Here is a 21,144-nt window from a genome sequence, read left to right as displayed (position 1 = left end):
AGGGAAAGTAACAGCACACCAAATTAAGATGTTACATCTTGAGAATCACTACTTGTAGAATCACTATACAAATTTATAACCAAAAAAGACAGGATTTGAAATGTGGTTGTACAATGTAGTGGAGGATATCACAAGACAACTAGGCAAACTTACCCATATACGTTCAAGAACTTGGAATTCTAAACAGAAGTCCATTTCACCAGCAGAGCATGCTTATAAACTCAAGGTTCCTGCTCCCTACCACTCAGTTCAGTTCAGTCGCTCAGTCGTGTCCGACTCTTTGTGACCCCATGAATTGCAGCACACCAGGCCTCCCTGTCCATCACCAACTCTCGGAGTTTGCCCAAACTCCATCGAGTTGGTGATGCCATCCAGCCATCTTATCCTCTGTTGTCCCTTTCACCTCCTGCCCCCCCAAATCCCTCCCAGCATCAGGGTCTTTTCCAATGAGTCAACTCTTCGCATGAGGTGGCCAAAGTACTGGAGTTTCAGCTTCAGCATCAGTCCTTCCAATGAACACCCAGGACTGATCTCCTTTAGGATGGACTGGTTGGATCTCTCTACCACTAGTAGTTAGTAATTACACAGGGATACTGACATTCACATTTATCTCATTTGATCTGGTAAAAAATTCTGACATTTCAGGTGATACTACAAAGCTTCAATACAAAGTACAGAATATACAAAATACTGATTGGCCTTAGAAAAATTTTTTTTACATAGCTATCTCGTAGGATAACTCCTGTAAGAGGTTCTAAATGTTATAAGAAGTCACAAGGGAGAAGTAACAAGTTTTTATGCCTTCATAAAATGTTTTGTTATGATTTCAAGCTACTTAATAATTGAACAAAATTCCTATTATTTACACTGCACATAGTGGACATTTCAAAATCTATGTTCACTCTAGTTCACTTGTATTGGCAAATACAAGTAAGCTCTCTTCTCCAGCCTCTCTTAAAAAGATAAACATTAGCTAAAGTGCTTACCATTCTGAACCAAGTAAGATGAAAAGAACTTACCATTTCAAATATACCTACAACACAGCAGAATAATAAATCAATCACATTAGCTTTTAAAATACACCCAATATAGCCCCTCAACAGTGCAGAGACTACACACTCTTTCTCAAGAAGGCAAATTTCTCTAAACTTTCAGAACTTTTTTTAGCTGTGTCTCTTAACCTACTCTACATAGGTCCTGTGTACCTAAAATATTCTAAAATCCTCAAAGATGTGTGTGACCCTAGGCTTGATTTCTTTCTGTATCCTCTACAAAGCTCAGGACTATTATAAACACAGGAAAAACAGTGAACAAAATTTCCTTACTAAAGGAAATCTTCAGTCTTCCTGTAAGTCTAACAATCTTGAAGGGATATTCAAGTGGAATGCGCCTACTAAAAAGTTATATGTGTGAAAACTAAGCATAGAAAATGGCTATTTTACTCTTCACTATGTGATACCATTATGAACACTACAAAAATACATCAACAGCTACGTCTCAATGCCACCTATGTTTCAAAACTACTGATGATGAACATCTGAGACTTGAGTACTCAATAAAAAATACTGAGGTTTGGTGGCTCTTAAAGAACACTCAAAACCATGTGATTGAGCTGCTTGCTGTAGTCTGAAGGACAACTATTTAACCCTCACAGTTTACATTTAAGTAACTATAACAAATACAAAACAACCGCAAAAAACTCGAGAGGTCAACTATTGAACAAAAATGTCAGAAAATAATTAGAAGGCAATATAAGTACTAAAAATCATATTAAAAATGATCCAGGATCACAGCTGGGGTGAATAGTCAGAGATTATATATGTGCTGAGCACACACATTCTCCATGAGGGAAAAAGGGATATGGTAGTTTCTGTGGAAAATAAGCCTCTTTGAGACTATAATGGAAGGTAAGGTCAAAGAAGTCATCTAATATGACACAGAGATAATTAAGTCTAACAAACTATTCTCTGATGAAGTGAAGTGTAGAATGTAGATGAAGTAAAGAATCAAACCACTTCCATCTGGATTCATTCAAAAGATTTCAAAATATGAATGATAAAAGAGAGGGGGGAAAATGCTGTTCATAATCATAACAAGGGAACAAGGGTGACCACAAACACAACTTGATTTGCCGAAGATGGCTTATTGTATACCTGCTATTTAAAAAAAAAAAAGAGAGAGAAAATTTTACCTAGTATCATATTCACTTGTCCTAGTCTGGATAAAAACTTAAAGTTTTCCCTACAAATAATTAGGTATTATTAAAATAAATAAATAAATCCTTTTGAGACATGATCAAAGAGTTAACAGCTGGTTAAAATGGTATTATATCTTCAACCCAAATTACACAAATCATTAAAATTCTAAAGATCATCTAGATTCTATGTTAGCTAACATTATAAAAATGTTATGTTTGCTTTTATTTGATTATAAAGTCTATGTACCATCCTAAAATATTCAGAAAAATTCTTCGCTCACTGTAATAAATCAATTAAATTATTTTAGTAAATAAATGAAACCATATTAACAACAAAAAATGGTCACAACTAGTGCATCCTATGAAAGACCACTGCAACAAACCTATTATCCATTTTAATTTTCACCATCAGGCCCAAACCATCAGAAGTGGGCTTCCATTATACCAGCAATCGGCAATGACCTTCCCACACCTAAATCTGACACCAAACCCTACACCAAATAACTCTTATTTCCATAGGATGATGAAAAGTGTCATCCTATGAAATGTGTCAGTTACTTAACCCTTCCAAAATAATGCAATTTTCTACTGCAATACAACCAAATCACTTGTTAGAACTAAATAATTTACTGAAAAAAAGAGAAGTAATAGCCATGAGAAAACCACCAAATTTTGGCAGCTTCTCTCAAAAACTCAAAAGCCATTTAAGAAAATGTATTTGGACCTACTCATTACTAAGTGACAAGTTGGCTCTGCCAGCACCTATTAATGAAACTTTATTACTGGCTAGAATTGCTGTTGAGTTTTATACAGGGAAAACGGGGGACTGTTTGGGGGGGGGGGGGGAGGTTATAATTAAATCAAGTGATAATGATAAAGAGAAACAATAGCCACACAAGAAGCAGGAAGGGACTGGAATAAAATTAAACAAAGGCCAAATGTGGCAATCCGGATCAAAGGATTTGCCTCAACTGACTGAAAAAAAGAGACTTGACCACTCCAAGACATCAGCAATGTGGCTGTGACGCTGTATCGGCTCTTCCCATAACTTCTGCTCTGACTTATAACCATGACTACCAATGAACATTCAGGACACTAATCTGGATTCTTCAGAACCAAGAATCAAGGTTCTAGGATATGAGGCATTCTGCTCAATAGGCCTTCTAAAAACACTGGAAAAAAAAAAAAAACAAATTAATAAAATTACATCTTAAATTACAAATTCTTTATGAGTTTCGTTAACATGGGGCATTTTTTATAGATTCCCTCCCCTAAATGAAAGGTTGTTGCTGAGCGGTGGAAGACGTCAGGATTCTCAGCCTCAGGAGGAGAGGAGGGGCCAGTGACGAGGTTGATCGCTCAGAGAGTTTGTGTGATAAGGTTTTGTTAAAGTATAAAAAAGATAGAGACAGCTTCTGACATAGACATCAGAAGCAGGCAGAAAGAGGACCCCCCCCCCACCAGTCTTTAGCCGGATGTTATATAGCTACTAACAGGATGTTAGAGAAAGGAAATGTCTCAAAACTCAGAGACTGGCATCAGGCCCCTCACCCAAAACATGTATTTTGGGATGACATTGGCACAAGGTGAGTTGTCCTGGGCCACAAAACTATTGACATGAATCTTTAAGAAGGGCAGGTTTCCAAGCAAATACTAGTCTCATGAACATAGCTTAAGAGAACATTTGCATGAGTAAACCATACTGGTTTGTCAAGTCAGTTCTGAGTCTTAGGCAGAACCAACTTGAAGACAGAGTCTAGCTTAAGAAAAACATTTCCGTTAAGGTTCAAGAAAAGTTAAGTTCAGGTGGAACCAGGTGTCGTCATGGCAACACAGAATTTTAAAAGAAACCTCTTTTTAAATCTGTATAGAGAAGGGAAAAAAAATCTAACACTTGTAGTTTGTTTCTTCCTGCTGCTTAAGAGAGAGATAAAAAACGACACTTGCAGGCTATTTCCTCCATTTGGAGACCCCTGGCCTTCCTGCCTGTTACCCTCTCACAACTTTCAAACTGGCCAGAGATCACAGGTCAGCAAACTTTTTTGGGAAAGGACTGGATAGTATTTCAGGCTCTGCTGACCATACAGTCTTGACACAACATCAGAGTTATGTCACCACTAGTCAATGCTGCCATTCTGGGGCAAAGCAGCCATAAGCAAAACATAAACATGACTGCATTCCCATAAACAGGCAGCACTCAGATGTGGCCTGACTTACCCTAGTCTGCAGACCCCCAGTCAAATGAAATATTTTAAAAACAAAAAATTAATGTATCATTTGAGACAATACTCCCTTCCATATAAAGGATGAAAGTCCAACAAAAAGTTGCCACACCAAAAACCTACAGAGCAGAATTCACACAGAAGGCTGTGCCATTTGTACTGTTAACTAGGTGAGCCCTATTTCTCATGCAGAATGAACCTAAGTTCTCACTTCACCCAAAGTCCCCAGGTTCCATAAAAAATTCAAGTAGTATCACTATATTCATCTCAATATATGTCTCATTTCAACATCTGGCCAGTGGTTTCTGACCTTCGCTAATGAAAATAAGTAACCCAAAGAGCTTTTTAAAATGCTGATTCCATGCAACCCAGTCCCATTGGACTATATCTCAGGCACTTTTCTAAGTTCCACAGAAATGCTGCAAAGGTTGAAAATTACTGTATTTTCAACCAGTATGCTACCAATGGATAATCCATCAGAATCTACTAAAATCACAAAATGAATCAGTGAGTAGGATGGAGACCTGAGCACCCACCTTTTTTAAAAGCTCCCTGATTCCTTACTATGCATGATCAGAAATACTACCAAGAAGAGGCCTCTCTCTCTTAGCTGGGCTGCATCCCCTCACTGCTTGTGGCCTTGCTGTCCAATCCCAAGAGCTACAATGGACACCTCTGACTAAGGAACGAGGGTCAAATTACTGCCTTGGCATGTAATAAACATTCAGGTTTTTATGCATATGTTCAATTCTCCAGGGCTATTCCTACCTACTCAAAAAGGAATAAAAATTACATATATATATATATATGAAAAAGATATGAAGCGCTATTCTTTTCTTTACTAAAACCCAAACATTAATATTGACCATGCCAGCCAAAGAAACTACTTAAGTTTTAAAACAAAGTAGCATCCAATCTCAGAGAAGGCAATGGCACCCCACTCCAGTACTCTTGCCTGGAAAATCCCATGGAAGGAGGAGCCTGGTAGGCTGCAGTCCATGGGGTGGCTAAGAGTCGGCACGATTGAGCAGCTTCACTTTCACTTTTCACTTTCATGCATTGGAGAAGGAAATGGCAACCCACTCCAGTGTTCTTGCCTGGAGAATCCCAGGGATGGGGGAGCCTGGTGGGCTGCCGTCTATGGGGTCGCACGGAGTCAGACATGACTGAAGTGACTTAGCAGCAGCAGCATCCGATCTAAGCACTGATCCAATTCTCCAAGTCGAAGTATTTTATAATTACATGATACCACTACTAAAGCCAGAAAGATATTTACATGTTTTATGACATCGTCATTTTTCCAAGAATTACTCCAAGAAACTGCATTTTTAAAATATTCTAATTAAAATTTCCTCTTTACTCCAATACAAGCTATATCCACAAATAAAGACTGGTACATACATAGCAGTACTTAAATTTTAAACTACTGAATCTACAAGCAGCAAAACAACCCAATTAAAAAAAAAAAAACAATCATACAGATTCACAAATTCTTAATGTTAACTGAATAACTTCTGTGTTCAAAGCTGTAAAATTGTGATAAGTAGAAAATTTCAACCTAGAAATTGGTCTGTCTAGAAAATGGTCCCATTATACTGTAGTAAAAACAAACCTAAATGAAATTAAGGAACGGCATAAAAATATATACAGTGTTACAGGAGTCAAAAAAATATTATATTGCAGGAGTGAAAAATAACGTTTAATTTATAATTACAAATGTATTATCAAAGAACATGACTTCCTCTAAGGAGAAATAAGGTATGAAATTAAAATGACAGCTTCTAATTGATGAAGAGTTGGCATATTCTTCAAACTCTTAAAAATATATTCCTATGCATGTTATAATATTATGATCAATTTGAAAGCTAACAAAGAAAAACATGATCAAACATAATAGGTCTTTTGCTACATTAAAAAATATATACTATTCAAGACAAAATAAGTATTTATTTTATACTCCGAAGCAGCTACTATTTGTTGTGTTGGAATATTCCTAACAGGAATATTAGAAAGAAGTGAGAGGTGGCATCTTAAAACAAACCAAGTAAACCTACATGACTTTTATTACTCAGGCAAGCTGAACACTTACCATGTGATTCCTCCCTTTACACTGAACAGGGAAATAAGAGAAGCACATAAGAGGGCCTAATTTCAAAGCTTTTAAAAACAAAAACAAACATTAAAATTGTTCAACAAATTTTTCCAGAGACAGTTTTGAAAGTAAATGAAGAATAACTGATGCAACAATGGCCTCGATGTTTTACTATTAACACAAACCACTTAAGACCAGTAAAGAGCTTTTGTTAATATTTCTTTAGTGCCTGATTAGCCTGATTAGTTTATACTAACAAGCATTATGAAGCTAGGAACCAAATAAAACTGAGACCAAAATGATGAAAAATTTATCTATTCATAGTTTCTTATCTCAGAAAAAACTAAAAATAGAATGAAGACTGTATTTTCCCCTACATATTAAATATCATTGCTACATACTATTTTAAATGATTCCTTTCCAAAAAAAATTAAGAACATACTAACTTTGGGGCCTAACATGACTATTAATTAAAAAGAAAAAATCACCAATTCCAGCCCACTGTTCAGTAAACTTTTTCTGTAAAGAGTCAAAGAGTAAGTCTTTTAGGTTTTAATGGTCACAAATACTGTTTAGTAGTCTTTTTTTTCCTTATCTATCAACACTTTAAAAATGTAAACACCATTCTCAGCTCTGCAGTAGGGTGGTACAAAAATGGGTGGAGGTTCCAGGCTTCCTTTGCAGACCTCTACTCCACCCAAATTAATCCTATGATGCTTCAAATATGTAAAACATTCTTTTGGTAACTATTTAAAACTCTATGTTAAAATATTTAATCATCTAACTTTTCTGACAGCATAATCGTATCAAATAATAAATGAGCTACTTCTGAAATTCCACTAAACCTGCCATACTTTTAAATATCTAATTTATTTATTCTCAAAGTTCCCTGGCTATTACATCTTACCCACCATTAAAATGAATTTGAAACATTCCAATGTTTTAAGTATTTGCAGAATTTCAATTTTAAACTGTAGCAAGATTTCTAAATAGTTTTTGCATTAAAAGTGAAAACTATCTGTCCTTCATTAATTATGCCTACCACTTGGACATATTAAAAAATATTGATGTAGGTTTTTAAAAACTGTGAAATTTCAAAGAATCAGAGTTTGTAATCAAGCTTTCTATGTAGCCAACTTAAGTTTAACAGAACATAGTAATCATTTCCTTCTGGTCCCTTAATGACTTAAATCATTAGACACAGCTACATAGTTGCTCCAAGGACATAAAGTTCATGCCAGAAAAATTTTAAGAAAGCTAATCCCACCGGTTTAACTATAGACAAGCACTTTAGAAACTGATATACTGAGGTACACAGAAGAACTAGGAAGAATTTCCTAGTCATCAATGGAATGAAATAAAATTTCTCTAAAAAATGTATCACATGTACTTTTCTATATTTTAAGATTAAAACACTTTACTACTTTTCAAAATATACACATTTGGGAACATTTTTAAATTCCACATTCTTTTACCACTGTAAAATATTCTCACATTGATAAATCCAACAAATTTATATTAAAATTTAACAGTGAAAAAGAAGACCACAATTTTAAAATGTCACTATGTAAGTATTATGTACCCAAGAAGAAAAGAGAATTGCAATAAAGCTAGAAATTACTAAAAAAAAAAACCCAATGCTCAGAAAACTTACTCAACTAATTTGCTAATGGGATTTAAAAATCTATTAACTTTTAGTGTGATTATAAATAACAAAAAATTTTCTAAGGGAATTTAAATAAAAATGTAATTTTCATTCAAAGGATATTTACTTGATGGAAGGCAAAATAAAAAGTTCTTGATTATTATTCTACTTAGGATTTACTTTGCTGTATTCATTTTAATTTAAAAAGCTTTAAAATTTTTCAGGGACAGAGACAGTCAGAAAAAAAAGGCCCCGGTGATTTGAATTACTACATTTAGCCTCAGAAACTTTAGAATCATGGCTTTAAAACAGAGAAAAAAATATTGGTAAGTATTTTTTAGAGTCAGTTGTTAAGCTGGCATTCATCTAAGGTGAAGAACAAGACTCTGTTATTTAGAACCTGTGGGTTATAACACATTTGAAGTATCCTTTTTTGCCCTACCATTTTGCCTCCCTAAAACAAAAACCTGAGTCAGATAAAGTCTCTAAAACTAACTTCCAGTTTGTAAGAAACTCAGGCATAAAAAAACTTGTTGAACATCACTGCCAGGATATAATCAACAAGATCCAGGATGTGAAATATTCTTTATGACGGGCTGTTTCTTTAAAAATAAAAACAGTAAGGAAACAATGGAAAAAAAGAAAAAGAAAGAAAACCTACAGATTAAAAAAGAATGGATGCATCAACCCATTTGAAGAAACCAAATAATTTTTTTAAAAGATTGAAGACTTGGACAAATTGGGGCTTTTACTACTTAAGTAACTGACATCTTTTAAAGTATGATAAAGAAATTTTTTGAGAGTCCTTATCTTTTATAGGTCTACACTCACATAAAATTATATGAAGTCAAGGTTTTCATATCAAAAATTTCAGGATTACTTAAAGATGAAAAAGATCAGCCAAGTACTAATAACTGTTATGGCTGACTAATAAGCATATACTACTCTACTTTTCTATATGTCTAAAATCTTCCAAACTAAAGAACTGACATCAATTAATGGTGAACATCAGTCAAGTGGAGATGATGGGATTTATCAAGATTCCTAATTTAGCAACAATTAAAAAAAGATAAAGTGAAATAAAGCACAATTTAATATCCATTTCATAAAGCATGATTATCTTCAGAAACTAATTTTGGTTTACTACCTGTAAGAGGTTAAGAAACTTGTTAGTTTACCATAAACATGACGATTCAGAAAGATTAGAAAATACAGTACTACATAAAGCAGTGTATAAAGAATTCTAAGTATACATCGTCCACCTGACAATATAAAATCACTTTAGTTAACTAGTACTTTACTTACATTTTCCATATAGTTTGGCTTAAAGCCCTCCTGCTGTCGCCTCAGCTCCTCCTGTTCTCTGTGTCGGATCATTTCCTCTTCACGACGACGGTGCTCTTCCTCATGCCTGAGAGATTTGTAAATAAAAACTCAGGGTGTGACACATAAGCCATAACCAGATATCTTATTTCAGGCAAAAAAAATCATTAATGTGTATCATGTATTTATACATTATGCCAGTCTTTGATAATGAGTGGCTTATCAAATTTATCTTCCTTTTATTTTGCTCTAACCTCTAATAAATCAAACAAACCAATGAAATGGCAATTATCTAGGGTAAATTAAAAAAAAAGTAAAATAACAGCATCCTAGCTATATGCTTACAGTCAAAAAAAATCCAGCCTCCAAAAGCTCAAACTAGTACTCTATTACGGAACAAAGAAAAAGCCTGGGATTCACCATTGGCAAAGCAGTTAGTACCAACCATTGCAAATTACCACACTGCTGAGACAAAAATCCTACTATGTACAGAAGGAAGCCTTCACAAGCCCCCTCTCCCTCATTGCATCAACCCACTGAGGAAATCTCCTGGGAGCAGGTATCTATATACCACCTATTTTTGTAAATTTTGGAACAATCGTTCACTCACTGTGGCTACCTCTGGGTTAGAGCACTGTTAAATAGTTGAGACAGAGACCATATGACATGGAAAGCCTAAAATATTTACGAAGGAGCCCTTTCCCAGAAAATGTTTGCCAACCTCTGCCCCAAAGGTATATTCAAGCACGGAACAACAAAAATCCAATGTGTATGTAAAGGATTACTATTAAATAATAATTAGTTGTAATATGATCAACTTAAAAGACTTAAAAGACTTAAAAGACTACAGTATAGTACAAAGGTGACTCTTTATTGAGGTATTCTCTTGATTGTGGTAGCCTGGAACCAAACCCACACTAACTCTTTGTTATGCCTGTATTACTGCAGTATTCATTCCTTGGTAATTTTCTCTCAGGCTCCTTTCCTATTTATTATTTGGATTCTACTTCTAACAACTAAGGAAAAGCTGTCCATTCTCCTCCGTTTATTTACTTATTCATTAAATTACTTTTATCACCACAGACTCATGGGTATTTGACCTGAATAAATATCATTTGACAAATGTACAACCTATCATTTCTTATTTTGTTGTTGAAATTGTTCCAACTTTGGCCTTTAGGAGCGTCTTCAGTTTAGCTCCTGTGTTCTTTCAACAGGCCTGAGCTTAGTTCAAGGACTTCCCTTCACTCTGGCACAACATCAGTCAACTTGGACTTTTTAATACTGGAATCAGCCACTTTTCCAAAAAGCCCTGGTTCCTTTTATTGGAGAATGATATTCAGAAACAAAAATCTGGGCATTATTCCCGAGGCATCACTGCTTCTGGGTAGACAGAGCTAGGAAATATATGTATGTATACATATGAACCCACATATATACACATCTATATATATACACATCTGTATTTCTGTATTTGTCTAGACTAAACGGCACTCAGTTCACACTGATACTGATCCCCACTGAACATGACAGGATTCATTTTCATTTTAGCCTTTCCGCCTTCTTTCTTTCTCCAACAATGAGAAACCTCAGGTCATATTTACCTAATTTATTCATTTAAGAAAGTATATACATTATTCTCAATAAAGTCTTGATCAAAAGGGAAAAAAGTAGTTTCAGAATTGCAAACCTATATCCTCTATATATTTTTTCATTATGGTTTATCACAGGATACTGAATATAATTCCCTGTACTATTCAGTAGGACCCTATTGTTTGTTTATTCTATACATAATATTTTGCATCCCACACTGCCTACTTTTAATTACTTATTATTTCAGCATAAGTAAAGGGCACTAATTTTAAAAGCCTAGCTGTAAAGGATAAATGTAAAAGGAGAAAGCTAGATTCAGAAAGGTTTATTTTAGAAGAGAGGAGGTTTCCTTTTATTTGGACAAGTAGAGACTTAAACACAATTACACAAAACAGAAAAAAGCAGTAAGAAAGAAACTGAGGATGTCCCTAGTGGTAAAGAATCCACTTGCCAATGCAGGGGACATGGGGGTTCAACCCCTGGTTCGGGATGATTCCACATGCCACAGAGCAACTGAGCCCACGTGCCACAACTACTGAGCCCGCACCCTAGAGCCTGTGCTCCACAACAAGAAAAGGCACAACAACAAGAAAAACGTGCACTGCAACTAGAAACTAGCGCCTTCTCTCTGCAACTTGAGAAAGCCCATGGACACCAACAAAGACCCCAGTGCAGCAATCAATCAATAAATAAATAAAAATTGTTTTAAGAAAAGAAAAGACACTGAAAATGGCCCCTCGGGAAAGGAGTTAATTGGGAGTTTCTTTTACAACAGTGGTTTCCTAACTTTAGAATGCCTCAGAGTCACCTGGAAGGTTTATCACAACACAGGTGAGTCAGCTTATGACTCAGCAGTACTGAGGCTAAGATGCTGATGCGGCCTGCCAAGTACTATAAATTGAGAGTAAGTAGGTTAGAGTACGGAGAAGGCAATGGCACCCCACTCCAGTACCCTTGCCTGGAAAATCCCATGGACGGAGGAACCTGGTAGGCTGCAGTCCATGGAGTCACTAAGAGTCGGACACGACTGAGCGACTTCACTTTCACTTTTCACTTTCATGCACTGGAGAAGGAAATGGCAACCCAATCCAGTGTTCTTGCCTGGAGAATCTCAGGGACGGGGGAGCCTGGTGGGCTGCCGTCTATGGGGTCGCACAGAGTTGGGACATGACTGAAGTGACTTAGCAGCAGCAGCAGGTTAGAGTAAAATCAGAGTAGTCCTAATACAGAAACACACATACACTGGTATCATCAGGTACAAAGTTGAAAAAAATATACTATACGAATATACCATCTACCTCCAGACCCTGAGGACACGTCAAACTCATTAATAGCTTTTCACTTTCTTTCATTTCCCATGATCACCTTACTTCCCATCACAGCACTTAGTACTTTAACGGCACTTTCAAAACAAAATTTTAAGCTTGCTTTAATCTATCATAGCCGTGCTTACAATTCCTAATTAAGACTGTTGAAACATGTAAGAGTAATATTTATCTTGTATTTTACAATTAAATCTTGCAGATGCAAGAAAAATTGTTACTATTTCTTTCCACATCTTAGATCAACTACTCCCTTAAACTTCCTTCCTTAACCTAAAAGATTTTAAGTTGCCTGTCACAGTTGTCTATCATGTACTGAGATCTCTGATGCTCATATTGTTTTCACCGTGGATTCCACCACCAGATTATCTTTTTTAAGTAAATTATCAGAAGAACAAAAATGAATAATGGCATTCAAACCAGTCTTAAACACATGGAAAAATCAAAACTAAGAATGCAAATATATGCATCTATAGAAAAACAGTCCAGTAAAGCACAGTCCATTTTTACAATAAATTGTATGAAATAATGCCTAAGCCCTCTAAGTTCACAGTGTCTGTGAAGTGTCCACAACTGGCTAGAAACAATCATATTGATAGAATAATGAATTATGGGAGACTGTTAGTAATCCCATAACTGTAGTCAAAAATGGACAATTCTGTTATTAATATTAAATACAACTTGTCAATAACAGACATTGGAGTTTTATTAATAACATACGCAATAAAAGCTACATATATTCATATATATGTTATAACGATGTTCTTTACCTCAGCTGTATTTGCTTTCGTTTTTGTAGCTCTTGATTTCTGAGTTCTTCCAAACGTCTGAGTTCCTCTTGACGCCTCATTAAATCTACAAAATATTGACTACAGATTAATATTTTTAGCTTCTTCTTCTGTATTTTTACATCTATAAGCATAAAGGTTCTCCAAGACTGGCAATATATATAGTAACTTATTTATACTCATGCACCTAGCTTCTCTTTTTAAAGTCTTACCGCACCATTCTACAATGAAAAATTATAAGCTTGTAATGAACCAGATCAATATCATTCCTGGGCCCATTTCTTCAGGTATATGAAGAAAATAAAATCTACCCTTATGCTAAAAAATTAAAATGGGTAGTAACTGCTTTAACACAGGGTCTGGAACATACTAAAAATAGAATGAATAGCTACATTTTCATTTACACAGTTTTAAGCAATTACAATTTTTTTCAGCAGCAAGCTCGAAGCCCAAAATGATACCTTGGGAAGCATCAGCAGAGGGCAGATTAAGCATCAGACCAGGAACAGTAGGAAAAATGGGATTGGACACAGCATAAAACCCCAAAACATCCCTCCCAACACTATGAGCACGTTTCCTCCTGCATCAAGTCAGCGTCACATGAAGAAAAGAGGGGACGGTTCCTGAAAGGGGAAAAAGGGCTGAACACTGATGTGAACAAGCCCACTTTAAACAGGACAAGCATTCCCACTGTCACGAACTCATGTCACATTATCAAGAACAAGGCTTTCAGAGTGAAGCAACACAACGAAAGATGCCCATTTGAGAAGCAGTTGATAAACCTCCCAAGTGTTAAAAATATCTTTGTACTATCCTACCAAATTATACATGCATGCATGCACTAATAAATATATTTTAAAATATATATAAGTACTCCAGATAACACAATTATTGGTTTTCTTTTTCCTATAACCACGTTATCTCAAATTTCTAAAATGAACATAAATTATCTCAAATATTTCTTAATAAAATACTATATTCAGAATTCTTATAATCCTAATGGTTCAAGTTAAAATCCCACAGGCAAATAATTCTAACATCTTAACTATAACAACAGGGGCATCATAATTATAAAAAGGTAGTTATTATCCTCCCTGAAGGTTAAAAAAGATTGAATTATGTATTAATTATGTAAACAAAAAAAGATTCAGACAGATTATATGGCTCTAGTCATCTAGGCATGATATGGTTCACTGGGATATATAGCCAAATCTCTCAGTATTCCAAAGCTCCTTCCAAAATGCCACATCCCAGACCTGGATGTTCAGTCTCAATTGAGAAACTTAAAAAAACAAAAATTTAAAAAAAAAATTTGGGGACTCTGCTCAAGGAAAGTCTATATGCACCAGGAACCAGGTGATTCAGATAACATTTAGCTATCTAAAAAACATGACGACAATGATCTTCTAACATTTTTACCATTAACTGTGAACCTTACTAGCTCATCAGAACTGCTCAAGTGCCTTTTAACCACAGATCAGTTAAATCAAAATCTCTTGGGATGTGAACCAGCTATGAGTTTTTTCTTTTTTGAAGCTCCCTAGATGACTTCATTATACAACCAATATTGAGAGCCCATAACTGTCATATAATTTCTATAGCTGGTGAGACTGGTAAAGACCAAAAATATACAGTCTATTTATATTCCTAAGGGGAAATGCTTCAATAAGACAAAACATGGCAAGGCAAATATCTTACTATCATTAACTAAGAAGTCAATACAGTGTATCCTTTAACAATTTTATTGATTTTCTAGGTTTGCTGCTCTTAAAACAGGAACATACATAGTAATATAAAATATATAAAATATATAAAAATATAAAATATATAAAATATATATATAATATATAAAAATATATACTATATTTTCTTCCATGAAAAGGAGTAAGAAAAGAGCATGAATATTTCCTGAAAACTGAATTTTCTTCTTTTAAGCTGGGCCAGTTAAGAAAGCTGCTTTGCCCTCTCAGATCATGCTTCCTCACCAGAACAGGGTACAATAATTAGCTCAAAGGATCTGACAATCAAATTATCTGATAAACACACTATCTAATATGAAGCAGGAGCACGATCAACTTACAACATTTTGTATCTTCCAAATTAATTCCTTTAAGTTGCTAATACCCAAAGTTTCTGAAATTTCACAAAAAGTTATATATTTGTATACCGCCATAATAATGTACTTCTGGAGGAAAGTATTACCCAAAAAATATGTAACCTGAGGTGTTTTTTATCCTTTAATCCAGTAAATAACACTCACAGGAATTCTTCTTAAAAAAAAAAAATAATTATAATAATCCAGGAGGCTTCCCTGGTGGTCCAGTGGTAAAGAATCTGCCTGCCAATGCAGTGGACACAGTTGTTCAAACCCCACTCCAAGAAGATACCACATGCCATGGAGCAACTAAGCACTTGCACTACAACTTCTGAGCCTAGAACCCACAAGCCACAATTAATGAGCGCCTGTGAGCCACAACTACTAAAGCCTGTGTGCCCTGGAGCCCATGATGCGCAACTAGAGAAGCCAACACAATGAGAAGCCCACACACCACCACAAAGAGCAGCCCCGGCTCACCGACACTAGAGAAAGCCTACATGCAGCAACGAAGACCTAACACAACCAAAAGGAGGTATTTTTTCAAAGATTATAAATATAAATAAAATAATGAGTATTAAAAATAACAGGCAAGAAGAGTTACGACTGGAGGAGGGAAAGAAGATGGGAGATGGTAGAGCTGAGGAGTCGTCAGCAATAGGAAACAGGGCAAGCTGCAATTTCACTCACACTTGATGCAGATGGAACACATCTTTGAAAGCTTGCAACTTTAAGATTCCTATTGAGAGGACTTACCGTATATATTTAAACATACTAGTGTATGATATGAATGAGTTAAATTTTATTAGAAAAAGAGTGACTTTACAGAAACATTAGGTTTAGGGTACCAAAAGAAACCAAAAATATCTGACTAGTTTCTGTTATTTGCTGAGCTGGATTTTAACTTACTTGGCACCAGCAGTTATTCAGTGACTTGACTGAAACTGCTTCAAAAACATGAACTAATTGTGTTAGTCGCTCAGTCGTGTCCAACTCTTTGCAACCCCATGGACTGCAGCCCACCAAGCTCTTCTGTCCACGGAATTCTCCAGACCAGAATACTGGAGTGGGTTGCCATTTCCTTCTCCAAAACATGTAATGAACAGGCTAAAAAAAGCTAAAGTGGATTTTATACTAAAGAAAATGATAATCTACCATATAAAGATTTACAGATGAATGCTGACCAAATGGCTGATTCATGTCAATGTATGGCAAAAACCACTACAATAATGTAAAGTAATTAGCCTCCAATTAAAATAAATACATAAATAAAAGAAAATACTGGCTCTAGTATAAAGAATAGTTTAGAGGAGGCCAAGATTAGATGACATAAACTCCAATAAGAAAGCCTCTGCAAACTTCCCTGGTGGTCCAGTGGTTGAGACTCTGTGCTCTCAATGTAGAGTGCACAGGTTCAATCCCTGGTCAAGGAACTAAGATCCCAAACGCTGTACAGAAAAAAAAAGACTAGTTGAGTCAGTAAAATTATTTCACACTTCACTTCATAAAAAATAAAAACAATGTATAAATATATAAAAGAAAGAAGGCTGCCACAGAAACCAGGCAGCTATCTGTAGCACCTTCATCTCTGACGGGCAGCCAAGAAAAGATAGATAAAGGTTCTGTTGTTATTGTTGTAGTCATTAAGTCGTGTCCAACTCTTTTGCGATCCCATGGACTGTAGCCCACCAGCTCCTCTGTCCATGGGATTTTCCAGGCAAGCATACTGGTGTAGGTTGCAATTTTCCTCCTCCAGGGGAGATAAAGATTTAGTGAAATACTAAATTTAAAAAAAAAAGGCAAAAAATTTAAGAGCAAAGTAGAAAGCAATTAGATGCTTTAAAGAAATGCAAAATTCTGGCAATTCCCTGGTGGTTCAGTGGTTAGGACTGCACACTTTTACTGCATGAGCACAATTTCAATCCCTGGTCAGGAAGCTAAGATCCTGCAAACCACACAGCACAGCCAAAAAAAAAATTTAAAGGAAAAAATAAATAAAAAGTTTTATGGAAAATGGAAAAGTGATAGGAAGAATCAGAAAAAATTACATGGAGTATTAACAGAAAAGAACAAAGGGGAGAGAGAATATTAAGCAGACATAATAAGAAACCTAGAAACAAGGATGGGAAAAAGTTAAGCTTCTGATATATACTTAAGCAGCTTGTCACATTAAGTATCTGACCAGTGAATATTAATAAACGTATGTTATGCATAACACCTACTATGAGTGCTCTTAAAAATTCAGTTAACAACAAAAAAATCACACACACAAAAAATTCAGTTAGCCCTGTCTCAAGTGTTCAAAGCGTTCTTGCAAAATACTAAGAATTTAGTCTTCCTAAATTCCCATATCCATCAGCAAACCTGAAATCTTTTTCATCTCTGCCAAGGAACATCCATCTGTAATCTTTTGACACGTAATAAGAATCTTAAATAGTCAGCTTTTTTAATAATTTTTTTTTTCCATAAGAAAGTTCTCTCAGAAAAGCAAAAATTTTATTTCTAGTATTTTGAGTTTGAACTGTCTTGAAACTCTTAACTAGCAACTTCAATAGTAACAGTTATCAATGAGAAAAGTACCTTGCCGCATAAGCATCAGCTGGTGCTCGTGCCGGGCCGCTTCCATCTCCGCCTCCAGTTTCTCTTTGGCTTCTCGGATGTTTCTGTCAACCTGCTCGCGCTGCTGCTTCTCCATTTCATCCAGAGCCTTCCATCGAGATGCATACTCAAATTCAAATGTCCCAGGCTGAGCAAAACGTGGTGGCTGTTCTCTTTCCCTAAGTTTACATGAAAAGACATTAAAAGTTTTTAAACATATGTTTAAAAACTAAAACAACATATAAGAACAACAAGCATTACCATTAACTAAGCTTGCATAGTGTTCATGGCACTATCTGAAAAGTAACCTCCAAGAAATACTTCACAGCAATGCTGTCAAGCACTTTAACAAGCCTAAGTTTAAGAAACTGCCCAAAGATGCCCAACTAATTAATAAGCAATAGAACCAGGATTCAAACCAAGACAACAAGATACTACAACCTGCACTCCCCAAATTACCACCTCCAATAAGGCCTTTTTGGTTTTCAATCAACAATTTTATATAAGGCAGTCTGTAACATATGAAGCAAATGTCCCCCAAGTTAATGGTCTGAAGTCAGATTTTTCTAAAAGTAATAACTTTTAGGGACAGTAATAAAGCAGAAACAGTTTGTTGAGTGTTATGTGCCAGGTTAATTGGCTACACCAAATAATACAGGCCTAATTTACTTCAAATTGTTTTACACTTGTTTGCCTTGCTAGACTGTAAACTCAATGAGTATATGAAATTCCTGTAAGCCACTGTACCTAAGTACCTAGCACATACCTAGCACATTGTACACATTTAGTATTGATTTCTTAAATGAATGAATGAATGTATGACGGGGAAAAAAATCTTTTAAATGAAGACCTATGAATGTACCCAACATTCAAAGAATTTCAATTATTCAAAAGTATTTTTATAAGAACACAATTCTCACCCACCAATAAAACTACAGATGCCTTGTAATCATAAATTTTAACTTTTATTTGGGGATGGGGAGGGGAAGATGGTGGATGGGACAAAGTTGGGAGATAGAGGAGGAGGTTGTCACAGAGGGAAAACATAGTGACAAGAAACAGCTTCAAAGATATTCAGGGGGTAGATAAAATCAAAGTTAACCATGATCAAGGGATTCCAGACCTAAAAATAGACTTGGATCTTTTTCTTTTTAAAGCACTGACTGGAAAAGGGAAAGGAATAGAGAGATCCACCACCCACTAATTTTTCTGAAAGAACTGTTTATTAGTTAGCAGTTCCTAAGTCAGGTGTTGACTACAGTAATAAATATAAAAACTTCATTTTCTCCCAAAAGAAACACTATTAGAAACAATATGGATTTGGGGGCACCAGAGCTGAATTTGAATCTTGACTCTTAAGTTTCATGAATATTCCCTTCAGAGCATAACTCTTTAGCAGTAAAGTTTAAAAATATCATGAGATCATGTAATATTTGCTGGAATAATTAAGTCATTATATAAACAAGTTTGATTTTGGTTTTGTTTTTTTTTTTCCAATAAACAAGTACAATCTATAAATTCTACTTCTTTTAACACCTTTATAATTTCAGTTCTCTAATTCCTGAATGCAAAAGGATGCTCTACTTAAAATCTGTAATAAGCTATAACCAGAAATCAAATGAATAGGAAATTAAATGTAAGCCTTTGAGAAACAGCATTTAAGAGAAATTTACATGGCTGAGTTACAACTGATTACTACCAATCCCTTGCTTCTAGGACACATTCTGCTGGGTGTCCCTCCCACTGCTCCCACTCAGTCTCTGTTGATTCCTTTTGACCTTCCCAACTTCTGTCAAATGAGCAATCTGGAGTTGGTCCTTTGACATTCTTTTCCATCACACTGGTAACTTGAGCCCAAACAGCACATCTGAATTCCAGACACAAATCCAACTATCTTGACAACAGATCCCAAAACAAGGTTCCTGATCCTACTCCCCCAAATCAACTCCTCCAGGTTCTCCATGTCAGTCACTAGCAAGTCTATACTTTCCAGTTACTTAGGCCAAAAACCTCATCATCACTCTTTTAACTCTCTTTCTCCCACATCTCCATATCCATCAGCAATATCCAATCTAGTTTCAAACCACATTCAGAATCTGACCACTTCTGGTCATCACCATTGTAACCACTTCCTGTCAGCAGGATCCTAAACTTACCCCCCCAATCCCACCATTGGCTCTTTATAATCTATTATAACAGAGCAGTTACAAAGCTGCTTTAAATTTAAAATTAAATCACTATCCTGCTTCTTCCTTTCACATGAATCACAGAAGTCAAAGTTAGTTCAATAGACCACAAGCCCCACAGTCTACACTCCTCCCACTATGTCCTAAATCCTCTTGATCGCTACAAGGCTCCCCATACTCACCCTGGTCCAGTTAACCTAGCCTCTTCACTGCACCTGCACCATGCCAGTCCTCCCCCAAAGCCTGCAGAGCCGTACCCCTCAGCTGACTGAGATCCCTATCCCATCTGGTGCCCTCACCTCCCACCCCCTTCCCCCTACCCCCGCTTTCAAGTTGTGAATCAAATACTACCCTCACAAAAGCTTCCTTAACCACCTGTATAAAAAGAGGCACAATCTTCTGCTCCCCTACACCCACTTTTCCCTGGTTTTCTGCCATCTTTATTTTATTGTTTACCCCCTTCTTCCCAAGGGCTTCCATGATAGCTCAGTTGGTAAAGAATCTGCCTGCAATACCAGAGACCTTGGCTCAATTCCTGGGTCAGGAAGATCTGCTGGAGAAGGAACAGGCTACCTACTCTGCCACATAGCAAGAATTTCTGGTTTATTCTGTTCATTGATACATCTCCAACACCAGTTAAAAATAAGCACCCAGGGACTTCCCTGGTGGTCCAGTATTTAAGAATCTGTCCTGCAATGCAGGGGACGTGGGTTCAATCCCTGGTCGGGGAATTAAGATCTCAAATGTCGTGGAGCTACTAAAGCCCTCCAGTCACAACTATAGAATCTGTGTGCTACAACAAAAGCCAAATCAATCAATAAAAAAGCACCCACATTTGTCATTTAAATCAACTACAAGGAGAAAACCAGTCTAAAATCAAAGAGTGCTATTAAAACATGTGTAAAACGTTATTTTGAACACAAACTATCAAATCTTAAAATCATAACCATTTTTTGGTCAGGATGAAGAGAAATAAATACTTTTATGCATACACCAATGAGTATAAATTGGTATAATATTTTGGGAGAACCATCTACCAGAATTAATCACCATTAAATATGCATACTGTTTGATCTTAGCATC

At 35.9% G+C, this 21,144-nt stretch overlaps 1 protein-coding gene across 8 annotated transcripts in view; it reads right to left on the bottom strand.

The window, feature by feature from the left end:
- PSPC1 (paraspeckle component 1) overlaps nucleotides 1-21,144 on the bottom strand; it is a 93,218-nt gene that overhangs the window by 57,519 nt on the left and 14,555 nt on the right. For 7 of the 8 annotated variants that reach the window (XR_009740028.1, XR_009740027.1, XR_009740026.1 and 4 more), the window contains exons 4-6: nucleotides 17,858-18,054; nucleotides 13,165-13,249; nucleotides 9,462-9,567 (exon numbers count right to left, since the gene is read on the bottom strand). Coding sequence is in view for 5 of the 8 variants with exons in the window: in XM_061435040.1 (XP_061291024.1) it covers nucleotides 9,462-9,567; nucleotides 13,165-13,249; nucleotides 17,858-18,054 (388 nt within the window). In the remaining 3 variants the exon portion in view is untranslated. Of the gene's footprint in view, nucleotides 1-356; nucleotides 6,530-9,461; nucleotides 9,568-13,164; nucleotides 13,250-17,857; nucleotides 18,055-21,144 lie in introns of those variants that run through there. The other variant, XM_061435043.1, reaches the window with a different exon arrangement.

This window comes from Bos javanicus, chromosome 12 (assembly GCF_032452875.1).
Source record: "Bos javanicus breed banteng chromosome 12, ARS-OSU_banteng_1.0, whole genome shotgun sequence".
Classification (NCBI taxonomy): Eukaryota; Metazoa; Chordata; class Mammalia; order Artiodactyla; family Bovidae; genus Bos; species Bos javanicus.
The sequence above is the reverse complement of the archived record's forward strand: the minus strand, read 5'-3'. Positions and strand labels throughout refer to the sequence as shown.